This window comes from Mandrillus leucophaeus, unplaced genomic scaffold (assembly GCF_000951045.1).
Source record: "Mandrillus leucophaeus isolate KB7577 unplaced genomic scaffold, Mleu.le_1.0 Scaffold569, whole genome shotgun sequence".
NCBI classification, from domain to species: domain Eukaryota; kingdom Metazoa; phylum Chordata; class Mammalia; order Primates; family Cercopithecidae; genus Mandrillus; species Mandrillus leucophaeus.
Genome location: NW_012106130.1, coordinates 707,770 through 728,613, shown reverse-complemented (window position 1 = coordinate 728,613; position 20,844 = coordinate 707,770). Strand labels below are relative to the sequence as shown.

The following is a 20,844-nucleotide window of genomic DNA, read 5'->3' as shown; positions in this document are numbered from 1 at the left end:
TATAAAAAGGAATGTTTAAATTCAGACTGTCTCATGTTCGAGGTTATAATTTTCCCCATAATCATTACAAGAACGATTTTTTAATAAACCCATGTCCGTGATCGTAAGACCGCCAAGAAATAACTTGAACTTGCTCGTTTTAACATCATTCCAACATGTCTTCCTTCTGCCAACATATTACGTCATCATCAGTGGTAACATTTTAATTCTAAAGATTCTCTTAAAGGAAAGTCCAATTTGACAAAGTTTTTTCCTGCCCTACTCCCATCAAACCGTTACAAATATTACTTACTTGTCAAATTTTTGTGTAAACTAAGGTTTTCATTAAATTTTTAAATAATCTTTCAAAATCACATTATTTTAAGATGTAGTGAAAACTTCAATGACACTCATTTTTGACCCCCTTTAACCCAAGTGCTACCTTCTTCCTGCCAGATTCCATGGCAGTTCCCATTTTCGGATTCTAGATCTGTAGCTAACGTTACGCACCAATTCTGGGTCATAACACATATTCTTAAAATTAACTGTTTGACTTTGCTGTCTAATCATTAGTTGCTTTTTCGGGAACACATTGGAGATTAACCACATTAAAGAAATAGCTGAATTTTTTAATGGGGAAAAAAAACATGTCCCTAAAAATGTCAGGGAAACTCAGTATTTGTTAATTCATACCTCCAAAGAATCCTAACATTTAACATTGTTTCACAGTGAAAAGTGGGGATTAGGCAGAATAATGAACCTATTACTTCAACTATGTTCAAAGTCGCCCCATTAACTGGAGCTTTGATTTTACAATGGAGACACTGAACGCTTTTGTGTCTGATCTGTCTTCATTGTGGTTCCACAGGGAGTCCCTATGTTTCAAACATGTCTGGCTTAATGAATTTTTTTCTTATTATTGCTGCAATCTGTTTTGTTGTCAGATTTACTCCAGCTTGGAGGGCTTGGAGGGCATCAGATCCTTTCAGTTTCTGGATACGTTGACTGAGGATACAAAACAACCGGTCTGAGTGGACCTGCAACGCCACCGTGGTAGAAACCAGATGAAACCTTCAAAACAACTCCCTCCTCCTTTTGATCAGTGAAGCAACCGCAGCCTAATATTTCGAAGTCCCTTTTTGTTATCTTTAGGCCAGCTCAAATGCATGCGGTCATGAGAACAGACCTCCCTAGAACCTCTGAGGTCCACAGCAGCTTGGCTCTCATCATTTTATTTGTGTTGAGGTCATCGTTCATCGTTAGATGCCATGTTTTCATAATTTATAGGGATACTAATCCACTAAGAAATGATTTCACCAAGGAATTTCTCAAAGGTCTGCTCAAAGAGTATGAAAATCTCAGTGATCCCTCAAGACAATATCGTCTATATCATTTTACCACAAGCAAAGGGCAAACTGATGTCCAGGTAAGGTACAGTCACATACGCACAGCTATACAATTTCTCCATTCCCTGATTTCTGTTTTAAAAATCGACATGCCACACTCTGGAAAATAGGAAAGTGTCATATGACAACACAATGCCCCTGTCCTCTGATAGGGGTGTCTGCCTTTTGTGTGGCCATCGGGCTTGCTCTGCTAGAGTCTGATGCTGGCCCTGCTGAGGACTTGGGGTAAGAGTGGTCGAAGTTCAGGGTGGGAGTTAGCCCCTCCCTACGGGGAATGGACATCCCAGCATTGGAGAGGAGGAAGGATCTTGGAAGCAAAATGGAGCCCTGAAGATGTCCTGAGATAGGAATGAGAGGGGGCATGGTATGGTGGCTCACACCTGTAATCCCAACACTTTGGGAGGTCCAGGTAGGAGGATCACTTGAGGTCAGGAGTTCAAGACCAGCCTGGGCAATATAGTGAGACTCCCATCTCTACAACAAATTTAAAAATAAGCCAGACATCATGATGTATGCCTGTGGTCCCAGCTACTCTGAGAGATCAAGGTGGGAGGATTGCTTGAGCCTGGGTGTTTGAGGCTGCAGTAAGCAGTGATTGCACCACTGTACTCTGGTCTGGACAACAGAGTACAAGAAAAAAAAATGAAATAAGAAGGAACACCTCTGTCTTTATGGGCCTCTGTGTTTTACTTCTCTTGCAGGCCTTCCCAGGAGGCAGAATCAAACATGCCCACTGTCCTGTGAACACAGGGGTAAAGCCATGTGGGAAGGTGACCATGAAGAGACAGTAATTGGAAAATGCAGTGATATGATTTTATAAGCCAGATTATTTAACATCATGTTCCTCTTAAGAATTATATCCTTACAATTGTCCCTTTCCATTTGTTGAACTTGAGTTTAAGTGTTTAGCCTGAACACAATAGTGTCAAAGACTCAACGAGCAAGACTAGAAGTCCTGCCATTTTTGCCCACAGGAAGAATCTCCCTTTTTAGAAACCCTGGCATATCTGGGTTTTATATTATTCACAGTCAGGCCGGGCACAGTGGCTCACGCCTGTAATCTCAGCACTTTGGGAGGCTGAGATGGGCAGATCACTTGAGGCCAGGAGTTTGAGACCAGTCTGGGCAACATGGTGAAACCCCATCTCTCCTAAAAATACAAAAATTAGCTGAGCGTGGTGGCACATGCCTGTAGTGCCAGCTGCTTGGGAGGCTGAGGCATGAGAATCACTTGAACCTGAGACATGGAAGTCGCAGTGAGCCAAGATCACACTGTTACACTCCAGCCTGCGCAACAGAGCCGACTGTCTATATATATCTCTCTCTCTCACAGTTTAGTGAATAATGCTCTCACTTTTGATTGGGTAAAGATGGAGAGGGAGGTAAACAGCACACTATTTGGATTCAATTTAACCCCTGTAGATGAGGAAGAGGTATAGATAATATTAATATTACTGCCCAAACCTGCAAGTCTCAAGCCTTTGCAGACCCCTTAGCTCTGGACAAACCATGAGAGTTGGTCACTATCCAGGATAGATTCACAAACACAATGAAGTGGCCAGAAGGCCAAGTTCCATCATGAAGGCTGACCACAGCCCCTAAATCAACCTTGGTCTTCTGGAGCGATAGACCCATGATGAATAGTCAACATCAAGTACTGGAGCACAGAGGGTGGCTGCCTCTAGACAAGGAGATTCTCCCACATTCTGATAGTTTCAGCCTTGCTGTCTACACAGCATACATTACTTTTGAAATTAAAAAAACAAAAAAGAAGGAAGAAGGAAGAAAGGAAAGACGGAAGGAAAGACTCATTCTTCATCCCAAATTGCTTTCCTTAGCTTAGACTCAACCTCTGTTGGTATCATAGGTTGGTCCATTCTCTAATCTTGGCCACTACTGAAGACAAGCTGCCTTGAAAACACAGTCTCATTGCAAGTATACACACACACACACACATACACACACACATATATATACACACACACATATATGTATGTAGGCCGAGCCTGGAGGTTCACACCTATAATCCCAACACTTTGGGAGGCCAAAGTGGGCGGATCACTGACTCCAGGAGTTCGAGACCAGCCTGGGCAACATGGCAAAACCTGGTCTCTACCAAAAATACAAAAAATTAGCCAAGCCTGGTGGTGCATACATGTAGTCTCAGATACCCTGGAGGCCGAGGCAGGAGGATTACTTGAGCCCAGGAGGTGGAGGTTGCAGTGAGTCGTAATCTCACCACCACACTCCAGCTTTGGCAACAGAGTGAGACCCTCTCTAAAAAACTGTGTGTGTGTGTGTGTGTGTGTGTGTGTATATATATATACGTGTATATATATACACACACATATATACACACATATACATATATATATATGTATATATATATTCCATCTGTGCTCCCTTTCTCACACTCTTCTCCACCCCAGTTAGTAAAATGATTGTGAACAAGGTTCATCCCACAAAAGAAGAAAACTCAAACCTGATACCATCAGTGTTTCCCCAGTTGTTTTTTTGTTTTGATTCATTCAGACTTGAATTCCAGGTGACCAACTCTCCTGTTTGCCCAGAACTAAGGGGTTTTCCAGAGCTTGAGACTTTCCCTTTTAAACCCGGAATAGTCCCCAGCAAACTGGAGCCATTGCTCTCCCTAAGTCAGCTGGGCGAGGCCGGATCCTGGTGCTCCTGAGGCTCTTGGCAACTTCTGTACCAAAGCTTATGCGAGTACATCATTTCAAACGCAATAATCCCACATCACTGCTTCATCAAGTCAGGTTCTTGGTCACAAGAGGCCAAATTAGCAATCTTGTCAGCACTCCCTTGGCCCCAGCTACCATTTTCAATTATAGCCAAAGGAAGTAAACTCCTTCAAACTAGGTTCCAACTTAATTCTACATCTAACCAGACCTGATTGAAACTCCTCAAAAGACAACAATTAAAACTAAGAAACAGACAAACCCTCAGGCTAAGGATTAAAGACAAGAGAAGTAAACATTCCCAGTTATTGTCTGGGCTATCAGGACCAAAAAGGGACTTTGGACATATTACAGCAGGTGGCTTAAGACTGGACCAGGAGCCATCTCCTTTATGCTAAGTCCTTCGGGATTGTCTCCTGTTTTCAATTAAATGTGAAATTATTCCTGTAGATCCTATAGTTTTTGTGTTTTAAACGTCAACCATTAGAACTCAATGACTGCTCGTGTGGGAGCAGAAAGTCCCTTTGACTGGAAAAAAAATACACGGTTGACCCTTGAACTGCAAGTTTCCACTTACATGTGGATTTTCTTCCACCCCTGCCACACCCGAGACAGCAAAACCAACTTTCTTCTCCCTCCTCCTCCCCAGCCTACTCAACACAGAGAAAACTAGAATGAAGACCTTTATGATGATCCACTCCCACTTAATGAATAATAAATACATTTTCTCTTCCTTATAATTTCCTTAATAACATTTCCTTATCTTTAGCTGACTTTATTGTAAGAATACGGTACAGAATACATAGAACATACAAAATATGTGTTAATCAAAGGTTTATCTTACAGGTAAGGTTTCCCGTCAATAGCGGGCTATGTGAGTCGTTAAGTTTTTGGGAAGGCAAAAGTTATACACAGATTTTGGAGTATTCAGGAGTATGCATAGCGCCTCTAACCTTCAAGCTGCTCAAGGGTCAATTGTACCTCAAAACATAACATGGCAATGCTCTGAACACGGGGTGTGACTCTTATTTTCAGCCACTAGCTACCCTTGTTAAAACGGAACTGTATCATCTAGTGAGGTGGTCCTAGGAAGGAAATTACACTTGCCCATGTTCCTCCTAGATATTTAAAGATGTCTCAGTACAAAGCTCTCAGGAAATCCTCAGAATGTTCTATCATTTCAAACTCTCTGACTTGGAAGAGAAGCTGTATGAGTAAAGAAGAGGGGAGAAAGCTATGAATCCCCTACATACTAGTAGGGTTTATTTCATGACGATGCCATCTTGTTTTTAGCTTCTGCCAGCTGGGTGGTTCTCGGGCATTGGAAACTCTAAAGCTTGCCACGGGAGCATGGGAAAATTCTGAACTGCGGAAGAGCACTAGATGAGGATCATCTCAGCACAGAGAGAAAACAAAAGGAAGGGATATGAGTCTTGGTGAGATCTGCATGAACTTCATCGTGATTGCAAAAGGGTTGACTAGGGTAGAAAAAGAAGCTGAGTTGGAGAGAGATTAGAGATTGCAAGCAGCTTCCCTGCAACACTGCCTGCATTGGGAAGGCTCCATTCAAAACCATCTAAATACCCGTTATGGAAAAATAGACTTGCATTGTAGAATAAGGGGAAAAGGTCACTGCTTGGTGGTCTTAGCTTTTTATACTTTCCAATTCTTCTGCACCCTCAAAATGATAGCCACATTCAGGGCATGTGGAGTAAATGAATGCTCTTTACCCAGGCTGCCCCCCACAAAGGACGAGGGCAGTTGCCCAGAGAGAGGCCTCTGCTGGGGCTGCTGCTCCCGGTGTAGGGGCTAATTAGGACATGCAAGGTCCCCAACGCTTCTGTGGTGTGGGTTGGCCCGTGGATGGATTTTCCATTCGATCTTTAATTTTTTTCCCCTCACATTTTCCACACGGCACTAAAATTACTCTTCAGAAAAGCATTTATCTTCCTATTGCTGCTTCACAGCCTGTCACCAGTAGAGGATTTTCAGGAAGGACTAGCTGGTACCTGTAAAAATACCCACTGACTTTTACGAGTGGAACATCACCAAAAAATCCTATTTCCTTTCCTCCCTGTTCCCTCCCAACCCATCCTTTCCCTGCTACCCACTCAACTCATAAACTCAGTAAAAAGATTTCAACATTTCTCATTCTTTTTCTCACTTTTTTCTTCAATTTTTTTGTTGTTTTTGGAAAATTTATTTTGAGAAGAAGCTTCATTTCCAGTACCTGTAGCTGACTTCCAGAAACACATGAGAAAATGCACAATGAGATAGCCCAGTGTGTCTTGTTTTATTAATATCAAAGTGTAATGTGTGTTTGCATTGCTCAACAGGGATTTTTGTTTTCATTTGTTTTTATTTTGTTGTGTGTGTGTGTAAGAACTAAAGAACTATTTCCTCTGGTTTTCTTTTTTTAACTTTTTTATCATAAAAAAGCTAACTTTTGTAATTCATGCTGGAATATTTGGAAATAGGAAAATAGAGAAGAGAAAAAACTTCCAACAAACTAAAAGCCAGGAATGCTAATATTAATATTTTAGCATATTTTTCTATGCTATTTCCTGAAGTTATTGTTTTTATGTGATGGTTTAGATTTACGGGGAAGGTCATCAACTCAATTCAAGTGTTCTTTCCCTGAGAAGCCTTTCCTTGACTTCCCCTCATGTTCACTCCATCACAATGAATTGTAAATATTCTCTGTGTACACATTTGTGTCACTTACTTGACTAACAGCTCCTGTTTGGTGGAAGCTTTCTTTAGTTCATCTTAGTTACTCTAGGATCTAACGTGTGGCAATAAATTCAACAATCAAAACAAATATTGATTTGCACAGCCTCTGCACTGGGGCAGTTACCAGAGACTGAGTATTCATCAGTGAAACAGACAGATGTGAGGAGGGCCAGCCACGGGTTGTGAAAAGAGGAGGGGCAGAGACATGGTGAGAGAAGGAGGGCTTATAGAAAGGCAGGGGCCAAACCAAGTAGGGCCATATGAGCTGGGCAATAGGGAGCCACTGAAAGATTTATACAGGCATCACACTTTCCCTGGATGCTGTGTAGGAAGAGATCGAAGCCTTCCACAAGTGGAATCAAGTAAACCACTTAAGAAGCTTATGGTGAGCTGGGCACAGTGGCTGACACCTGTAATCTCAGCATTTTCGGTGGCCGAGGCAAGACGATCACTAAGGACAGTAGTTTGAGACCAGCCTGGGCAACACAGCAAAACCTTGTCTCTACAAAAAAATGTATATATTTAAAGATTAACTGAGCATCATGGTGTGGCCTGTAGTCCTAGCTGCCTGGGAGACTGAGGTGGGAGGATCGCTTGAGCCCAGGAGGTGGTGGCTACGGTGAGCTATGATTGTACCACTGCACTCGAGCCTGGACAACAGAGCAAAACCATGCCCCTGCTCCTCCTCCCCACAATAAAGGAAGAAGTAGAAGGAGAAGAAAAAACTGGTGGTGGCTTGGACTATAGTGAGAGAAGAGGTAACAGGTGGACTGATTCAAGATGTATTTTAGAGGTAGAATAGTCCGGAATTTCTGACAAATCAGCTATGAAGATAAGTATAGGGGAAGAGACACGTAGGCCATCCAGATTTCCGAATGGCCATCCAGGTTTCGGAATGGAGCCACAGGTGGATGAAGGAGTGATTTATTGAGACAGGGAAGACAGGAGAGAAATAGACTGAAGTGGCAGGAATCAAGAGTTCATTCTGGGACATATTAACTTTGGGATGCTTGTGAAATTGCTACATGGGAGTGGAGAGTGGGCAGTTGGATACACAAGTCTGAAGTTCAGAGGAGCAGTGGTCTAAGCTGAGGCTATAAATTCAGGAATCACCAGCAAATAAATGCTATTTAAAGCCGTGGGTCAAGTTGGGACCACCCACAGAGAGTGTGGTAAGAGCAGTGGAGGGCTCAGGAACACAGTCATATAGCTGTGTTAGGAGGGAAGGAGGAGCCAGCAACGGAACTGGAAAAGACAAAGAAACCCAGGGGAGGTGGTGACTGCCCTTGAGCAAGGAGCAAGATGAAGGCAGAAAGCTGAGGCCGGGCACAGTGGCTCACGCCTGTAATCCCAGCACTTTGGGAGGCCAAGACGGGCAGATGATTTGAAGGCAAGAGTTCGAGACCAGCCTGGCCAAAATGGCAAAACCCCAACTCTACTAAAAATACAAAAATTAGCAGGCATGGTGGCACATGCCTGTAATCCCAGCTACTTGGGAGGCTGAGGCAGAAGGATCACTTGAACTTAGAAGGTGGAACTTGCAGTGAGCCGAGATCACGCCATTGCGCTCCAGCTTGGGCAACAGAGTGAAACTCTGTCTCAAAAAAAAAAAGAAAGAAAGAAAGAAAAGAAAAAAAAGAAAACTGAGCCCTGAGTGTGGCAAGGAGGAGGTCACTGCTCACCTGGAGCAGTAGTCACCATCAAGCAGCAGAAGTGGGAGCCCAACAGGCATGGAGAAGAGGTGAGGTGGTGACATGGCATGCCCAGCTGACTCTTCCATGAATTTTAGACATAAAAAGCAGACAAATGGAAGGATAGCTGAACATCTTCTAAAGGATCAAGGAAAAACATTCAGAATGTTTGCATGCTGATGGGAATAATCCAGGAGAAAGGGGAAGCTTGATGAGGTTGGAGATAGAGGAGATAATAAAAGGCGGAAGTCCCTGAGATGGTGCAGGGATCGTGTGCAAGGCATGAGCATAGGAATTGGCCTTGGACAGGAGAGGGATGCATGACAATTGTACCTGGAGGGAAGAAAGAGGAAACAGTGGAGGGAGATGATTATAGATGTAGTAGGAGATGGGCTGGGCGCAGTGGCTCATGCCTGTAATCCCAGCACTTCGGGAGGCCGCGGCAGGTGGATCACTTGAGGTCAGGAGTTCGAGACCAGCCTGGCCAAAATAGCGAAACCCTGTCTCTACTAAAAATAGAAAAATTGGGTGGGTGTGGTGGCAGGTGTCTGTAGTCCCAGCTACTCAGGAGGCTGAGGCATGCTGAGAATTGAGAATCACTTGAACCTGACAGGTGGAGGTTGCAGTGAGCCAAGATCATGCCACTGTACTCCAGCCTAGGTGACAGAACAAGGCTCTATCTCAAAGACAGAGAGAGAAAAAAAAAAAAAAAGACACATGGTTGCTGTCTAGTGGGGGTCTGTGATAATTCTTTTCCATATCCTGTTCCACCTTCTCATCCAAGCCTCAAGTCAGCAGTTTTGACGAGAAGATTTAGTGGGAGTCAGAGAGTTCTCCTTCTTCAAAGCAGTGTGATGTGAGGACACCAGGTGAGATCAAGGACGGAAGGTGGGTGAGCATGCCCACTGAGCACACAGGAGCAACCCAATCCAGCCCTGGGGAGGCTGGAAGTCTGAGTTCCGCACGGAAGGAGGAGGAACAGGGAAATACTGGAAGATGCTAAGCAGGGAAGTGACAGGATCTGACTAGAGGCAGAGATGATGTGAGGTGGACGTGGACAGTAGGGTGCTGTGGGAAAGAGACTGGAACAAAAGAGACCAAGTGGGAGGCTGAGAGTTTGAAGCACATGGGAGGTGAGGCAGGCCTGGAATAAAGCGGTGGTATTGGTGGAGAGAAGTGGGCAGATTTCAGAAATACTTAGGAGAAGGGGCCAAGAAGATGAACTTGAATCAAAAACACACTTATTTATAATTTTCTTAAACAAACGTGACTTCATTTTGAACTGCCAGGTGGCTATGTTTGCAAATATATTAACCTAAGGGTCCTTTGGTAAGTCTGATGGTACTCCCAGGCTTCGGTTTGTAAATGCCCTGGTTGAGACATCTCTCTCTTTCGCCTGGCTTCTCAGCACAGTCTAGGCACACAACCTTGGGTAAGTGATTTGTTTTTCCAGCCAAGTGAAGCTACCCAGGGTAGAACTGCAGTTTACTCTGGCCTTCCTCTGCAGCAGGGAGCTGGCCAGTAGCACTCACAGTACCTGGTGACCGTGCAACTGGGTCACACATCATAGTAAAACCTCAGTGATACCTTGCACTAGTGTGGAAGGCTATGTGTCACAACATGCTGTCATCTGTATCATTTGATCCTGTTCGACACTGAGAGGTGAGTAGAACAGAATTAATCATCTCACTGTTACAGATCACAACACTGGTAGCCCAGAGAGGCTAAGGGAATCCCCTGAGGTCCCAATGCCAAGAAAAAAGGAAAAGGTCAGAACGTCTTGCCCCATACATCACAAGGAGCAAGTTTCTTCCTTTGATTATTATTTTTATGTTTTTGAGAGAAGGTCTTGCTCTGTTGCCCAGGTTAGAGTGCAGTGGCACAAACACAGCTCACTGCAGCCTCAACCTCCTGGGCTCAAACCATCCTCCTGCCTCAGCCTCTCATGTAGCTGGGACTACAGGCATGCGCCATCATATCTGGTTAATTGTTTTACTCTTTGTAAAAACAGGGGTCTCATTTTATTGCGCAGACTGGTCTCGAATTCCTGGACTCAAGTGATCCTCCCACCTCAGCCTCCCAAAGTGCTAGGATTACAGGCATGAACCACTGCACCAGGCCATTCTTCATTCTAGAGCCATACCTTTTAATGTCTTCCTTTACGGTGACAAGATGTGACTGTGTGGACTCTCAGAACATGTGTTTCTAATTAAGAACTCTTGAACTCTACAGCTGGAAAGGCCTCAAAACATCAGTGTAGTGGCTCCTGGCTGTGCCCACATCATCAGAAAGCATTTATTCAGTATCTTCTTAGGCCCTTTCGCTATCGTCCAACGGAAAGAATTAATTTTCAACAGATAAACTGATTATTTTCCCCAACTTGCCCAATCTAGTGGGCAAATCAGGGAATGATTCTATAATTTGCATCTATGGCCTACAATTCCAGCATCATTTAAGCAAATAGCTCACCCAAGAAGAAATCACAAGTCCTGCCTCCCGCCTTCCCCCCAGGGTTTGGCTCATGGGCTCACTCAATTCCAGGCCTCAAAAGATCTTTTCTTTCGCCTTGATTCTGTTCTGCTTGCATTAGAAAGTAATTGTTTTGGGCCCCTCTTTCTCCTCCTATTTTCTTGTTTCTTCTTTCCACTTCTCAATCTGAGTGTTGGTGAGGAGAATTTAGAAGGATTCAGAATTGAGAAGACAGTGATTCAAAGAGGTGAGTGGGCCAGGTGCAGTGGCTCACCCCTGTCACCTCAGCACTTTGGGAAGCTGAGGTGGAAGGATCATTTGAGGCCACGAGTTGGAGACCAGCCTGGCTGACATAGTGAAACTTTACCTCTGGCAAAAATTTAAAAATTAGCCTGGCCCGGTGGTGCGTGTCTGTGGTCCCAGCTAGTCAGGAGGCTGAGGTGGGAGGATCACCTGAGCCTAGGAGTTCAAGGCTGCAGTGAGCTATGATGGCACCACTGCACTCCAGCTCATGTGATAGAGCAAGACCTTGTCTCAAAAAAAGACGTGAAGAAGCAAAGGAGGGCCATAAGCTGGAGGAGGGTCTAGAAAAAGGGGCTAGAGTAAGACAAGGAGCACAGAGAGGGGGCAAGCCTAAAAGACACTCAGCATTTACAACCCATGAGAAACGAATACCATACAGGGGTTTTTTTAATTAAAATTATCCTAAAATATATTAGAGAAAATTGTGGTTTTTTTAAATGTTATTTTTTCAAGGGGAAGGGCTTACCAAGACTAAAATCACCACCGTAGTAGTTCAAGGATAGAGAATTTATTCTAGAGAATCACAGAGGTGCAATGCCAGGTAGAAGGATAAGGAGGAAGGAGATGGGGAACCCCGGCCCAGGACCGCATGTCAGAGAGCACAGAGCAAGCCAGCCTGGAGGGCCAGGGCGGGAGGGAGGACGGGGCCCACAACCAGGACCAGAGCAGAGCAACCCAGAGCAGGATGAGGCAGAGACAAGACCAGGAATTGGTGAAGGCGTGTGGGAGTGGAGCAGGGGCCCTGAAAACCATTTCAGTCTTACAGGTACAGGATCCCGGCACCAGCCTTCACTGACTTTACCCCATTGCCTAAACTGGGTTAAATGCCACCCTGTTACATATGCATGCAGCAATGAGTGCTTTGTATAATTTCTACCAAAAAATTTATTTTAAGCCATAAACCATGGAAAAAGACACTACACACACACACGCACGTGCACCCACCCACACACACACACACACACACACACGTGCTTACCAAACATTAGGAAAAAATAAAAGTAATGTCCTTAATATTCCATTTAATTTTCTAGCCCTCCCATTTATTCTCAGTTTATTTTTTTCTGCATATTTGGAGTTTAAATGTCCCTTTCTTTCTGAAGTAGTGGTGATAGTTTTCCCACCTGCTCATCTCTCATTGAGCTTCTCATTGTTCAAGTCACTTTAGACGCATCTCTGTGCACTGTATTTAAGTACATTTCCCCCACAACGATCCCATTGTTTTGTAATTGCACCCTGTGGGTTTGTTTTATCAGACTCAAGAAGACTTTCTGATGGCCATGGTTGCTCATGCCTGCAGTTCCAATATTTTGGGAGGCAGAAGCAGGAGGACTGCTTGAGACTATGAATTTGAGACCAGTCTGGGCAACATAGTAAGATCCCTCTTCACAAAACTTTTTTTTAATTAGCTGGGTATGGCAGTACATGCCTGCAGTCCCAACTACTGGGGAGGTTGAGGTAGGAAGATCGCTTGAGCCCAGGAGTATTAGGCTGCAGTGAGCTTTGATCACCCCACTGCACTCCAGCCTGAGTGCAGAGCAAGACCCCATCTCAAGAAGGGAGTGAGAGAGAAATTGTTCAGCTTCACAGAACACAAGACTGCTGCTCAAAGTGGCATAAAGCATCAGCAATGTGTACTAGATTATCGAGCACACTGTCCCCTTTCAGGACACCTCCAAAATTGATTCATTCAAAAGCACAGTGGCTCAAGGACACACTCCCCTTCCGTTTTCTGACTCTGCTATCCACAGCATGTTAGTCTCTCTCACCTGAATCCCTTCCTTGTTCAAAATGGCTGCCTCCAAGGTCCCAGGGTCACCTGCTGACACAATGACCTCCGGTACAAGAGAGACTGTGTCTTCCTCCTCTATGAGTCTTTTCAAGAACCATTCCTCGAAGCCCCCTGTATCAGTCAAGGTTTGAGCAGGGAAGAGCTTGCATTCTCAGAGAATTTAATAGAAGTGAATTTAATGGAGGGGTTGTTTAAAGACTGCAAGCAAGCAAAGTTAAGAGAACCAAGGAGGAAAGGTGAAATGCCAAGGATTATAGCAGAGAGTCCTCCTGCTTCTAGTCCTGAAGGAGAAAGAAGAAAGGAAGTTTCCACCCTTCATAAAGAGAGCTGTAGCTGAGGAAGAGAGCTTGCCCGACACGGGAGCTGTGCCTTACAGGAATGTGGCTACTGTCTGGATCGCAGCCAGGAGGAAGGGAGACTGAGGTCGAATTATGAATACTCTGCCCTCCTAGCAATGCCACCATTAGCCAAATCCAGTGGAACGCCAGAGGACAAGGAAGACTTCACAGCGCAATACTTAGAGGTCAACCTCCTGGGGCCCAAAGCAGAAAAAGACAGATGAGTTCTAGATGGAGCGGGACAAATGGAAACAGACCAGCATAAACCCCTAACAGACCTTCCCATGTACATAGCAGTCCAGAAAAGGATCTCATGCCTCCCCTTAAGCCAATCACTTTCAAGGATATTGACTTAGAGGCTTCGACTTGTCAAGATTAAATTTTAACTCATATGGGAGAGGGATAAACTCCCACATGAAATTGAAGTTTTGCCAAAAAGGAAGGAGAGAGGAATATCTGCCACAGTAAATATTTCTAGAAAAATATATATACATATCTTTGACAATCTCTTTTTAAGAACTATTTTTACCCGATAAAATAAAAATGTTAAAAACTTTAAGCAAGGCTTCAAAAGTGTCTTTTGGAAATTTACTAGTCAATGAAATCTAAAAAGCTTTGGAATAGCTTCTACACACTTAAAGAAACAAAAGACTATTCAGCCTTGTTAGGATTTAGGGGTTGAGACTGAAAAAAAAAAAGATCTGGAGCCTAAAAGCTGCAAAACACAGGTCCATAATCTAGAGGGTGAGGAGGCAGATGGCCAGTTAAAACAGTTCTCTGCGGAACACTCTCCAGTGCTGTGTCTACTGGAGTTTTAAGTGGTTCTCAGAGGTGATCCTGGGGAAGACCAACACATGTCCTCTCCTGTTCTGAAGCAGATCACAACGCACATATCACATGTAATCCGTACCCAATGCAACAATTATTACAAGAGACACAAAGGCAAAGGTAACCGTTTCTTACTTAGCCTAAAAGTCACTCCCATCGTGACCTCTTTATTGAAAGAAGAACAAGCTAGGAGATGAAATGTGTGAATTGCAGACATACATCCCTGAACTGTATCATGATGAGTAGTTGATCATTTTGTTTAACTGTAATCAGCAAAACATTTAAAACGTTTGCCTTCTGTTCCCGAAATGCAGATGTTAGAACTATGAGGAATGTACTGTGACCTCGATTTCCTTTATCTCTGTTAAACTTCCAGTTGCCTTCCATCCAGAAAATTCTGGCATGAAGAACTTAAGTATTAAATGAAACAAAGGCTACGAATTAAAATCAAGAAATAAACATTTATCAAATGTCAACAGTACCAAGACCTAGAAACACAAAGGCAACAAAGATGTCAGATGTCTGGCTCAATGGATGACAAGCAAACAGGTATACATAAATAGCTTGGTGCCAGTTACATTTTGAGAGATGTCCTCCTATGTGTTCTCATAGGTATGTTTTAACTCAAGGGGGAACCAGCTAATACCAGGAAAACTATTGGCACATTTTTGGCTAAGCATTTTTGTTACTTAGAGCATAGTTATTTGTTAACTCAAGTAAAATCCTTAGCTCTGACAGCAAACAACTTATAAAAATCACAGGTGGGGAGCAGTGGTTCACGCCTGTAATCCTAGCACTTTGGGAGGCCGAGGTGGACAGATCACGAGGTCAGGAGATCAAGACCATCCTGGCTAACACAGTGAAACCCCGTCTCTACTAAAAATACAAAAAATTAGCCAGGCGTAGTGGCGGGCGCCTATAGTCCCAGCTACTCGGGAGGCTGAGGCAGGAGAATCGTTTGAACCTGGGAGATGGAGGTTGTAGTGAACCTAGATCACACCACTGTACTCCAGCCTAGGGGACAGAGTGAGACTCCATCCCAAAATAATAATAAGAAGAATAATAAGAATAATAAGAATAATAATAATAAAACAATTACAAAGTAGCCAAATTAGTCCCTCAATCCTCAGATTTCAGATGGTGATTTCTCCTTTACTTTTTTTTTTTTTTTGAGACGAGGTTTAGCTGTCACCCAGGCTGGGGTGCAGCAATGCAATAAGGACTCACTGAAGCCTCTACCTCCTGGGCTCAGGTGATCCTCCCACTTCAGCCTCCTGAGTAGCTGGGACCACAGGCATGCACCACCATGCCAGGCTAATTTTTAGTATTTTTTCTAGAGACAGGGTTTCACCATTTGCCCAGACTGGTCTCAAACTCCTGGGCTCAAGGAATCCTCCCACCTCAGCCTCCCAAAATGCCAAGATTACAGGCATGCTTGGCCTCTCCTTCATTCTCACACATTTGTGATTGTAATGAAGGCGGAGTAGTATAACCACAGTTCTATAGGACAGAAGAAATTGGCAAATAAGCCCGTTGTATCTTTCAAGCACAGGCATTCTGCCAGTCGCCATTTATCTTTACACTTGTACAAACAAGCTCATGGCTAAGGAAGCATTAAGATAATGATGAAGAAGAAGAAATCATTTGTAGGCAGTTAGAATAGACCTTTAGAAGGAAATGGTTCTTAAGAAGGAATCTCGAGATTGAAGGAGATATTGATAAAATGAGAATGGCTGGAAAATGGTCTGGTAATAGTCAACATCCGAAGAAGATGTTGAAGGTGTTGGCTTGGCTGGAATCTAAGTTCTGAGAAGACTGGTTATTAAAGGGAGGAGATTTGTGGATAAAGATGCAACAAATCTCAAAGTCCATGGGCTTCGAGCTTTAAAAGAGAAAAAAGGAAAAGACTGGATGATGGAAACCCAAATAAAGATTCTTAGGTAAAAGATTATGTTCTTTGTATAAAAGCTATTTTGAGGAACTGGTTTTGTTTACTAAGTGCCTAGATGAAGCAATGGAAAGACTTTCCCACTCCCACCCTTGTCTTAGCTGTTGTGAGAAGCCATGTGACCTCTTCCTAAGTCTGAGGAATTGAGCTGTTGTCAAGGATCTCAAATCTTTTTTTTAAAGTGTCAGCCAAGATGGTGTTGTTGTCTAAACCTAGTAAACATATATGATTGCGGTGCCACAAATAGCACTAGGAAATAAAAAAGGCAAGAGAGTGTTGAAACAGAAGGCGAAGAGTGTATCCACTACTGTCCTCAATTTTGGGTGACTATCAAACATTCAAGAGGAAGTGGCTCAGCCATTGAAGGTGCTTAATCTAAATGTGAGACCAGTTTGGTTTTGTTGCCCAGAATTTAGCTGCTTCCAAAATACAAAAAGCAAATTCCGTAACAAGCAAGAAACGTCTGTGTGCAATTCATAGAACCCCAGCCTAACTCTGGTCGAAGGGAGTAGGATAGATGCTTACATTTAAAACAAAAATTTTGCATCTGTAATTAACGTAGATTTATCTTCAATGTAGTTTTCCTACTTAACTTCCAGAATATTTTAACTGTACGAGCCCCTGCATTAAAATACTGTAATGAGAAAATCTAGTACTACTTTGTGAATCAACTTTTTAAATGGGTATAAACATTTCCATGTGTTAGCGAGCCTCTGCAAAGCCATTTACTGTACCCGACTGCCTTATCTGTGGCTAAACAGACTACAACTGAGCAGACCAGAGCATCATGTCAGTTGCATCCTCAGGAAAGCAGACAATGAGGTTGAGTTAGAAGTGCAAGAGATTTGGGGTTGGGGGGTAATGTTTGTAAAAAGCCTAAGAGGAAATATGAAGATTGCCCAAGCATGGAAAGCCTTCAGATCACGATGCAGATTTGACACTTACAAAAGGAAAAAGGGTAGAAAACAAGATAGACAAGAGAGAGTCTCAGATTTTGGTGGGTTGGGCACGGATTTGACCAACGTGATGGGAAGCTCTGGAGCAAAGAGGATTCCTGTGTTGGACAGACGCAGCCTTGGTACTGCCATGGTGCCGGTATTGGCTGGGAGCTGCCTAGAAAAAGTGTGGTCTTGGTTCAAAAGCTGAAGCAGATCCTCCAGGTACTGCAGCTAGAAGCTGTCAGCTGCCCACACTCCTTGCAGCTGCCAGGTAAGTCCTTTTTCCAATGAAGATCTGAGTCATTGCACACCTCAATGCCTACCTCCATCCATCCCTACAGGGCATCCAGTAATCTTCAAAACATCTGGGAGTTTTTTCCCAGAGTAGAGTGACTTGAATAAATGTCCTTTGGGGAAAGACAAAAGGAATGATACCATCATAGGCTTCATGTGGTGTTGCTGGGTCCTTCATCCTGGGAATGTGACCACCCTTTCTATTGGGGGATTCCAGGTCTGAAAACTGCCTCAGGTTCTAGGTACTAGACAAGGGACTGCAAATGTTTGATAGAGCAAACACCCTCAGCCTCCTGGGCATCCTTGTCGGCCTTTTTTTTTTTTTTTTTTTTTGATACAGGATCTCACTCTGTCGCCCAAGCTGGAGTGAAGTGGCACAATCTCAGCTCACTGCAACCTCTACCTTCCTGGCTCAAGTGATTCTCCTGCCTCAGCCTCCCAAGTAGCTGGGACCACAAGTGTACACCACTACGCCCAGCTAATTTTTGTATTTTTAGTGGAGACAGGGTTTCACCATGTTGGTCAGGCAAGTCTTGAATTCCTGACCTCAAGTGATCCACCCACCTCAGCCTCCCAAAGTGCTGGGATTACAGGTGGGAGCCACCATGCCCGGCCTGTGTTGGCTTTCTTTTAATTAGATGTATTAAGAAGTATCCTCACAAGAGTCCCCTCTGTTTCACCCCATCATCACTGCTCTCTGTGGGTTCAACTCCACAACAGCCTTTCATACCACCAGTTGTGGTCTGCAGAGGAAAGCCTCCAGCTAATTTCCCAATGGCTTGGTGAATGCTGTGTTCTCCAGACCTCCTTGTGCTTTGTAATCCTCTGGTGGGTCTTCTGATCACCCTAATATACCCTCTCCAGCATGTTCACTTCCCTGAGCCTTTAAAAATCTGTTTCAGCTCCACTCAGCATGGACCTATCTCCAGGCTTGTTGAACCACCCAAGCAGCAAGTTTGCACTATCCTCTAGGGTCTTTGCCAAGCATTAAGTCCCACATCCTGAGAAAATGCCCTCAAGTCCCTTTATTTGCCTTTATCCTGCTCCTTGATCAAGCACCTTCGAAATCCAGTTCCTTCCTTGTAGTACATGGGGGCTAATTACTCACAGTTTGGGGGAGGTACAGTCTCCTTCTAGCTCATCAATGTTGCCATAATATTCTTGGCTTGGTGATGTTGTGACTTACCTCTAGTGATTGGTCTGGCAAGCAGGCAAGAAGTTGAGGATCCTGAGAAACCCTCTTGGCCCATGGAAACAGAATTCTGTGGTGGGAGTTCCAGATCATAACAGGGAAGGGTGAGCCACCACTGCAGGCTCCGAGGGCTTAGAAGAGTTTGAGAACTCAAAATATTTGGAGGCATCCACCCAAATGTCCCCATTCCGTGCACAAGAGCTCCATGTTTTCCCAACCAGTCCTCTGATCTTTGCGTAATGATAATCATCTTTGAAGCTAAGCAAGCCTATTAAATCCATAGTTTGGTCTTCTGCTTTTTCTACACTGAATTGAGTGAATATGGGCTTCTTTCCTGGAGGCCCTCAGGCCTTCACACTTGGCTTTCAATTGCTCCCTACCTGCCTACAGCTTTTCATTATCCTACTGTAGAGCCCCAATGCAATTGAGCAACAACCAGCCAATTCCATTGTCCTTGGATACCTTGCTTCTCTCTGACCTCTCAAATGCCTCAACCTTCTCTCCATCCAGGGTTTTCCTGTCCACCAGAACATTCTTCCAAGTCACTGAATAAAAGTTTTAGGCAGGGCTCAGTGGTCCATGCCTATAATCCCAACACTTTGGGAGGACAAGGCAAGAGGATCACTAAAGGCCAGGAGTTAAAGACCAGCCTGAACCTTGCTCAGCTGCCCAGGCTGCAGTGCAGTGGCATGATCATAGCTCACTGCAGCCTCGAGCTCCTGGGCTCAAGCAATCCTCCCGCCTCAACCTCCTGAGTAGTTGGGACTCCAGGTATGAGCCACCGTGCCTGGCCCCTACATTCAGATAGATTTTTTAACTACCTGAGCCAAGTTAACTTCCTTATAGATTGGATGTGCCCTGTGAGAGCAAAAGAAGAGTCAAGGATGACCCAGGGGTTTGCCTTGAGCACCTGGGAAGGTGGAGCAAGCAACATTCCTTGGTGCTTCCAGGGCACACGGCTTCTGAATGGTGCCCATGGGCTTATAAATCCATCTCCTCCCAGGAGACAACACATTTATTTTGTCCCTGGACCTTATGAAAGTTGCCAGAATCAAAATAGAATCACTAGTGTTTTTTAAGAAAAACAACAAACAAGCAAAAAACCTGAACTGGATGCAGTGGTTCATGGCTGTAGTCGCAACTCAGAAAGCTGAGGCAGAGGGACTACTTGAGCTCAGGAGGTTGAGGCTGCAGTGAGCTGTAATCACACCACTGCACTCCAGCCTAGGCGACAGAAGGAGGCCCATCTCTAACACACAAACATAAAAAGACTTCACTCTTGTCACTCTTGAGATTAAGGATTTACCTAAGTAGTAAAATACGTCAGATCAGATTCCTGGCACAGGAACTCTGAATCTGGGATGTGAAAAGGTTTCTGGAGAAGTGTTCTGTTTCTCATATCATTAACCACAGGAAGATATTATTTGGTATACAAGAGGGTATTGCTTAAAGAGATAACAAACAGAAACTCTCTCTCCCTTATATTTCTCCAAATACCTTGTAAAGTTGTAAGTTAAAGAAAAAAGAACCATGTTCACTCAAAGAGGATATGCAAAAATAAAAGGATAAAATCTTTTCCCTTACCCTAAGGAGACAATATGTGCATTAAAAAAAATGCTCTAATACTGTTTTTGCAAGTCAATATATAAGCATTACTGAAAAGTCCAATCTTGCCTGCATTTTACAGCTCTCAGCTCCTTTCAGGAAGCAACTAAATCAGAAAACAGTGTTCTCTCTTCCTTGGAGCTAGCACAGGTTTTGATAACATCAATTGAATGCCAAGCCTAAGTACGGATTGGAAGTTAGAAGTATTGCTATTGACCCTTTTCTAATATATCCTTCAGCTCAATAATTAATCGATTTGTGACAAAGTGAATAGAAGTTGAGGTCTTCTGAGAGCTTACAACGTGGCAGACGCGAGCTCAGTGCTGTACGCTGGCATTCATGCTCTTCATTCTCGCCTCCCAAGCCACTCGTCACACCCACACTCTCCGTGCCAGGAGGTGCTGCACAACCCACACTGGGAAACTTTCTCCCACCCGTTCCTGACTCCTGAAACCTGTCCACGGTGCCATCAGCCTGATCCACTAATAGCAAAACTCTTCACATCCTAAATCTAACTTCCAAATAGTCCCTCCTTGCTCTGACAAAAACTGACTCTTCCCTGAGGACGATGCTCACCTCTTCTCTTATGCGCTGGCTGTTTTTGTTTTTCTTTTTCTTTTTTTGAGATGGAG

General features: G+C 44.0%; 1 protein-coding gene across 1 annotated transcript in view; it reads right to left on the bottom strand.

Moving 5' to 3' along the window:
* The window catches only part of LOC105552637 (chromosome unknown open reading frame, human C10orf126), a 35,403-nt gene extending 14,841 nt beyond the window's left edge, over window positions 1-20,562 (bottom strand). The window contains 5 exon segments of the mRNA XM_011998341.1: window positions 18,602-18,657; window positions 18,660-18,683; window positions 18,686-18,738; window positions 19,712-19,856; window positions 20,512-20,562. Coding sequence (XP_011853731.1) covers window positions 18,602-18,657; window positions 18,660-18,683; window positions 18,686-18,738; window positions 19,712-19,734 — 156 coding nt within the window. The 5' untranslated portion in view covers window positions 19,735-19,856; window positions 20,512-20,562.
* Between the last annotated feature and the right edge of the window lie 282 nt (window positions 20,563-20,844).